A 7,500-nucleotide genomic window follows, 5' to 3' on the forward strand; every position below is an offset into this window, starting at 1 on the left:
CCACTTTCCCTACCACAGCCAGTGATATAGATATAGTTCCACATTCATACAACACAGACAACTGTCCAAAGTTTCTTCCCAAGGAAACATTTGGGAAGGCTTGAGGACAATTGCCAGCCATTGTGGGGCTGTGGGTTTTCCTCTCAGTGAAACTTTGGGCAGCAATTATTATCATTATCAAATAATTGCATTTGTCTGAGAAAGAACTTCAGTCATATGTAGGATAGAAACCAATTAACATAGTTGTGTCCGGGCTACATTTTTCTCGTTCAGTTCTAATTAAAACCAGACACCTTCAACCAGTTCATGGGGACCTCCGACCACACACGAGTTAACGAGTAAACGGGCCAATGGCTTAGAAGGTTAACGAGTAATTTCTCCCATTCTTTGACTTTGACTCCCCACTTCTATTCTTCCCTCCATATCCGGAAGCAACTCACCGCTCGCGGGCATTCGAAGGGCAGACCTCTTACCTTGATGAAGGCCATGTTCTTCTTCAGGACCGAGTTGATACCCTCTGCGTCAGTGTTCACTTTCAGCTCGGGACGCTCAGTCAGGAGATTTCCGATCCGGTGGTAAGTCCCCGGTGGCTTGGCAAACTGCGAGAAAAAATTATAAATGTGTATCTATCTATATATATGCCTGCCTGTCTCTATCTACCTGTGTCTGTCTGTGTGTGTGTCTATCAACCTGTCAGAATGCCTTATATATACATACATACATATACATATATATATATATATATATATATATATATACACACACACACACATATATATATATATATATATATATATATATATATATATATATATATATACATACATATGTATAGGAGCAACGATGATTATGTATTTACCTAGTTGTATTAGTTGTATTTACTTAGTTGTATTTACCTAGTTGTATTTTACGGGAAGAGGAACTATGTTCGTGGTGTCCCGTCTTCATATCTCGTTTTATCTAGCCTGTTTTTAAATTCGTGTATCATTTTTGCACACACCACATTTTCATCAAATTTGTTCCAAACGTCTATCATCTTGTGGGGAAAGTTGTTCTTTTTCAGGTCTCTTCTATAATTGTCTTTTTTTATTTTCTTTCCGTGTCCTCATGTATCTCTACTATCATATTTTATTAGATCCTATCAATAGTTTCTATGCCTCTCATGATTCTATAAATAGTTATCAATTATCCTCTCTTCTTTGCTCTAATGTCTGTAGCTTAAGTTTTGCCAGTCTCTCCTCATATGATAGTTCTGAGAGTGTTGGTGCCAATTTCGTAATTGCTCTTTGTATTCTTTCAAGTTTTGTTATACATTTGTTGTATTTGGTGACCACGTCGTCGCTGCATACTCCAATCTTGGTCTTATCAAAGTGACTAGTATTTTCTTTACCATTTCTTCGTCCAGGTATGTAAATGCCACTTTGATTGTTCTCATTAGATTACAAGTTTCTCAAAAAAAAAATTATATGTTTCTCGGGGGACATATTATTCATAATAATGACTCCCAGGTCCTTCTCATTTTCCACTTTTTTTAATTTCTTCCTCTCCCAATTTATATGATCCCACTATTCTTTTTTTTTTTTTTTTTTTTTTTTGCTTCTTCCAAATTCCATTATACTACACTTCTTAATATTGAATTCCATCTCCCACTTCCTACTCCATTCCCATACTTTATTGAGATCACTCTGCAGTGACTCACAATCTTCTACAGTGTTCACTTTTTTCAACAATTTTGCATCGTCCGCAAAGAAGCTCATATAACTTTCAATTCCTTTATCCATATCATTAATATATATATATATATATATGTATATAATATATATATATATATATATATATATATATATATATATATATATATCAAACATTATTGGGGTCAGAACTGTTCCTTGTGGAGCTCCACTAATCACTTCATCCCAATAAGAGTGTCTTTTATCACCACTCATTTTTCTTTCATGCAAGAAGTCTTCCATCCACTTCAGCAGTTTGCCCTGTATTCCTACTGCAGTTTCTAATTTCTTTAGCAATTTCTTATGTGGCACCTTATCAAAAGCTTTTTTCAGGTCTAGAAATGCACAATCAGCCCATCCATCTCTTTCTTGTATTACATCTATTAGCCTTGAATAGAAACACATTAAGTTTGTGACGCATGATCGTCCTTGTCTAAATCCAAATGCCTTACCTATCTAATTTTGCTCATTCTTTCACAAATTGTATCTATCGTACTTGTAAGAGAGACCGGTCTATAGTTAGTAGGGTCTTCCTTGTTTCCCCCTTTATATATTGGTACTATATTTGCTCTTTTCCAGTCTTTTGGAACTTTTCCTTCTTTCAATGAACTGATTATTAGACTATGTATTTTGTCTGTTAGTTCATTCCTGCATTCTCTCAAAATTCAGTTTGCCATTTCATCTGGTCCATGCGATTTTCTGACATCGAGAGTACTCAAGTGATTCATTATTTCATTCCCTGATACTTCTATCTCTTTCATAGGGGGGACTTTCTCCTCCCACTCGACATCTCTAAGTTGTATGTTCTCCCTCGAAAACACTGATTTAAAATGCTTGTTCATAATTTCTGCCATTTCTATTTCCTCTGTGTATTCAACTCCTCCTTGTAGTTTCTCTAATTCTTGTTTGTTTTTCAGTTTGTTGTTTACAAATCTGTAAAATAGTTTTGGTTGATCTTTACATTTTTCTATGACATAATTTTCGTATTTTCTCTTTTCTGCTCTGCACACTTATACATATTCATTTCTATTACTAGTATATATTTTCCATTTGTCCAGTTTTTTGTCTTTTTTCAATTTTATCCAAACTTTATCTCTTTTGTCTTTTAACTCCCTACATCTTTTGTTGTACCAACACTTTACATATCCTTGTTCTTGTTTTTGTCTTGGAACATACTTTTCCACTCCTTTATAAATTTTTGTCAGAATATTCCATTTCTCTTCTACTGTTGTTTCCTCCTTGTGTATCCTTTCCCAGTCTGCTTTTTGAAAGAATTCTCTTGTTTTATTTAAAAAAACAAAAATCCATACATCAATCTTCCCTTTCTATATTGTTCGATTTTTTTCCGTGTATTTTTCCTCGTTTAGTTCCAGTTCAACCAATATGTGGTAATTTTTACTTATTGGTGTCTCATATTCAATCTAGTCCACTATTTCGGGTTCTGATGTGATTATTAGGTCTAGTCTCGGTGGTTCTCCCTCATATCTATACCTAGTATTCTCTTGTATCCATTGAGTCATTGTATGTTCTATAATCATATCAAGTAGTACATTTCCCCATGAGTCGTCTCCACCCTTCACTGTCATCTCTTCCCAAAAGATTTCTTTACAATTAAAGTCACCCATTATGACTATTCTTCCTCCATCTTTCATTATCTTATTTGCTGTTATCCTTGTGTCTTCTAACATATTTTTGTGTTCCCTTTCTTCCCATGATGCCGTTTTAGGAGGCACATAATTTACTCTTTGCGTAATCGGTGTAAATTGGCTGAACCTAAACTCTCATGCTTCGTTCATTTTCTTTAGCTTTTCCTCTAGACTTGCTAATTGGGGGAGGTTGGCATACCCTCCCTCATTAAACCCATGGAAATTATTATCTCCACTTTCTATTGCGTTGCTCTTATCTATATTTCTAATTTTAGTGCCTTTACTGATATTCTCGACTTCACCTGCGTCGTCTGCAGCCCTTTTGTTGACATTCCTTCTGACGTCCGGGGGAGCCCGTTCGTCTCCTTCCTCAATTACTTCCATTTTCCTCAGTAATCCCTCCCTTTCTCCTTTTTCTTCACCTTTCCACAACACCACGAGTTTTCCCCTTCCCTACTAATACAACAAAGGTACTCCCTCGTCGTTGAGATCGACGAAATTTGAAATTTTCCTGTAGTTCCAAACTTCGCTCTCATTTCGACCGTCGTGTGTGTGTGTGTGTTCACCTTGGTCTTTGGATCAAGTGTTGGACTCGTGATCGACAGCTATTTATCTCCCGGAAGAGAGCTCAGAGCTCGTATGACCGATCTATGGGTAATGCTATGACCTTTCACACACACACACTCCCAACTCCCCGCCCACGAGAGTCAGAGTAACGACCCGAAGCGCAGCGATACCGAAATAATTTCAGCCCTGGGCAGGATTCGAACCAAGTACTACGAGCACCACCATGCTGGTAGCCCAGCGCTCTACCAACCGCGCCACCGAGAGTGAGTGTGTGTGTGTGTGTGTGTGTGTGTGTGTGTGTGTGTGTGTGTGTGTGTGTGTGTGTGTGTGTGTGTGTGTGTGTGTGTGTGTGTGTGTGTGTGTGTGTATCTGTACATGTTTGTGTATTGTATTGCATTGTATTGTACCGTAAGATAAAACAAAGAAACCCGCACTTAGAAATACGACTCTCAGAGATAAGAAAAGTGTGAAGGAACAAGTCATATTACAAGTGATGACACATTAAGCGTAGCATTCAACAGGAGGATAAGCTATGGTAACAGATAAATATGGAGGTTGCAGACCATAGAATGGGTAAACCAGAATTTAGAATAGAATTTATTTTAAAGTATAACGAAGCTTAGACAAGCTAATCAGAAATCAAGTATCTTAATTTAAATGTAGTAAAGTCATTTGGTGATAAAATAGAAGGTACAAAGTCAGTTAGGAAGTAGAGAGAATAGAAGAAGATATAGAAATGGGTAACTCAGTAAGTCTGCTTAATCATAGGGCAGACAGGAGAGTCAGAAAGAGAGGGTCAGAGAGAGTGTTGTCATAGGGCTACAAGAACTTGTGAACTAATTTATCTGTGATTAAATTATATTTCTACAAAAAGAAACGAGTCCCAGTGTGGTTTGCATTTGTGCTTAAACTTATAATTACTCCGAAATATTTGAAAATTTTGTTATGTTGGAAATATATAGAAAACGAAACAAAATATTTTGTTAGCCACGCTACCTTTCCAACGTGTGTGTGTGTGTGAGAGAGAGAGAGAGAATGAGAGAGAGAGAGAGAGAGAGAGAGAGAGAGAGAGAGAGAGAGAGAGAGAGAGAGAGAGAGAGAGAGAGAGAGAGAGAGAGAGAGAGAGAGAGAGAGAGAGAGAGAGAGAGAGAGAGAGAGAGAGAGAGAGAGAGAGAATTTCAAAGATACCATCAACAACTGTGATGTTAGAGTGTAGACGGGATTGGTGGCGATTAAGCACAACAGAATCCGCTGGTGACACCCAGACGGAAATGGGAGAATGCAGCGAAAGTTTAGCAAAGCTTGTATTTCACCCTTCGACTCCGACAAGGACTATCCTGCCGTCAACCCGAGCAATCACGTGTCATGAGAATATACAAGCGTTCAATGTTTATCGGTCATCGTTAATAATAACATGCCGAATTAAGATGTTGAGGCCCCGTATGGATGGGATATTGACTGCCTAAATTTTATGCTGTAATAACTTAGGGATTTGTGTGTCATGCAACATCCTTTCATAATTCGACTTATCTTCACTCAAGAAAAAAAATTCTGGTAACCCTCCATTCTGCTGCTCCTCCCCTGTATGAATCCACCTCATTGGTGCGATATTGTCCTCAGGGATAGAAAAAAAAATCGCTGCTGAAGAAATATATATGTTGAGGAGCTTTATGAGTCCCAACGCAATGCATAACGCAGAACGAATCTTCAAGTTCCTAACACTACCAGAGATGGTGAATCACGACTAAGAAGCAAGTGGCACCACGAGACAACACTCCAGCACTTTTAAATTGTGTTGTGACAGATGACATACAATCTTGTTCACCTGAGGTGTGCGGCAGGCTTGGGGTCAAAAGAGAGAGGTTTTGAATAACGATTGCCTTGGAGGCTGGAGATAGAGAGAAAGCCTAGAAGTGCCTCGTTCGATAACACCCGATACTTAAGCCCGTTCCCCGCCAAAATCATTTTTAGGGTCCACTGAAGTATCACCAGATTATCCTGTGGGGGATGATGCATCCTTTGCATCTCACCACGGTGACTTAATCCGATTTTCACGATAAATAATCAACAAAGACGACTAACGCAGCCACCTCGCCCAGCCTCACTCAACCTCATCCTCAATTCTCGCCAAGACTTACCCCAAAGAGAACATCGTGGGCCGTGTTCTTCCGGTAAGTCCAGAGAACCTCCCTCTGCAGACTGAGCTCCTCCAGGCTGTTAACGAGGTTCTCCAGCTTGGGCACCGTCAGGAAGGCGATCAGGTTCCCCGTGTAGGAGTAGATGATGATAATGGAGAATATCCACCACATGCCGTGGAGCAGCCGAGTGGGCTCCGTCTCGATCATTTCCGTGTCTGCAACGTGACATAAGGGCAAACTACACATGAAACTAACAAAAAAGATAAGCAAGTAACAAGGTTATTGGATAAGTATACATACATATATACATATATATATATATATATATATATATATATATATATATATATATATATATATATATATATACATGACGTGTTGCAAGCCCCAGATTTCTCAGAGCCATTTTTTCTGTATTGTGATGCCAGTAACATTGGTATTGGACCAGTTTTGTTACAAACTAAAAATGCTGCAGAGCACCTTGTAAGTTACTTTAGTAAAAAATTAACATAGCTCAGTTAAAGTACAGCACCACTGAAAAGGAATTATTGTCTATTATCTTAGCACTTAAGTATTTTGTTGTGTATGTTCCTGTTGGTGCCCAGGTAACGATTTTCACAGGCCACCATCCCTTAAAGTACCTTAACAAGTTTAAAGATAAGAACCTCCGCTTAATTAGGTGGAGTTTGTTTTTTGCAGGAGTATCATTTAGATATTCGTCATGTACGAGGGAAAGACAATGTGAGAGCCGATTGCCTATCGAAATTATAAGTGTATTCTGCCATAAGTGGAAAAAAATTCTCTGCAAGAATTTTTTTCTCTTTTGAAGAGGGAGGTGCTCGACGTCACGTATAGGGAGATATCCAAACGTTTTGGATTGACGACTAAAAGTCCTTTAGAATCATGTTTATCTCTGTAAGATGTATTACAATTTTGTGTATTATTCTGTAAACATCCTAAGCCCAATTATTATTATGTTTTTCTGTTGGTGGCATATAAATCATGTATTAGTTCAAGAATTAGAAAGTCCTCGCCTATATTTATGCAAGTCTTCCTCCCTCACTTTATATATTTTCACTCAACTATTAACTAGAATATCGTGTGTCAAGTCTATGGCAGTGATCTGGGAAGCTTATACACACACACACACATATATATATATATATATATATATATATATATATATATATATATATATATATATATATATATGTATGTATGGATATATGCATGTATATATATATATATATATATATGCATATATATGTATATATATATACATATGTATGTGTATATATATACATATATATATATATATGTATATACATATACATTTTCAGACATGACAGAATTGAATAGACACCAAGAGAAATCGTTTAATTTATCAAACAAACAATTGATGCAAATACAGTGCTTATA

The 7,500-nt window shown here is 37.3% G+C and overlaps 1 protein-coding gene across 2 annotated transcripts in view; it reads right to left on the reverse strand.

Moving 5' to 3' along the window:
• Positions 1 to 7,500, reverse strand: part of LOC143041053 (glutamate receptor ionotropic, delta-2-like) — a 561,193-nt gene that overhangs the window by 17,156 nt on the left and 536,537 nt on the right. For both annotated transcript variants that reach the window (XM_076212682.1, XM_076212681.1), the window contains exons 11-12: positions 6,082 to 6,296; positions 474 to 599 (exon numbers count right to left, since the gene is read on the reverse strand). In XM_076212682.1, the coding sequence (XP_076068797.1) occupies positions 474 to 599; positions 6,082 to 6,296 (341 nt within the window). The remainder of the gene's footprint in view (positions 1 to 473; positions 600 to 6,081; positions 6,297 to 7,500) is intronic.

Source organism: Oratosquilla oratoria, chromosome 30 (assembly GCF_046742065.1).
Source record: "Oratosquilla oratoria isolate Oo_2021 chromosome 30, ASM4674206v1, whole genome shotgun sequence".
Taxonomy (NCBI): Eukaryota; Metazoa; Arthropoda; class Malacostraca; order Stomatopoda; family Squillidae; genus Oratosquilla; species Oratosquilla oratoria.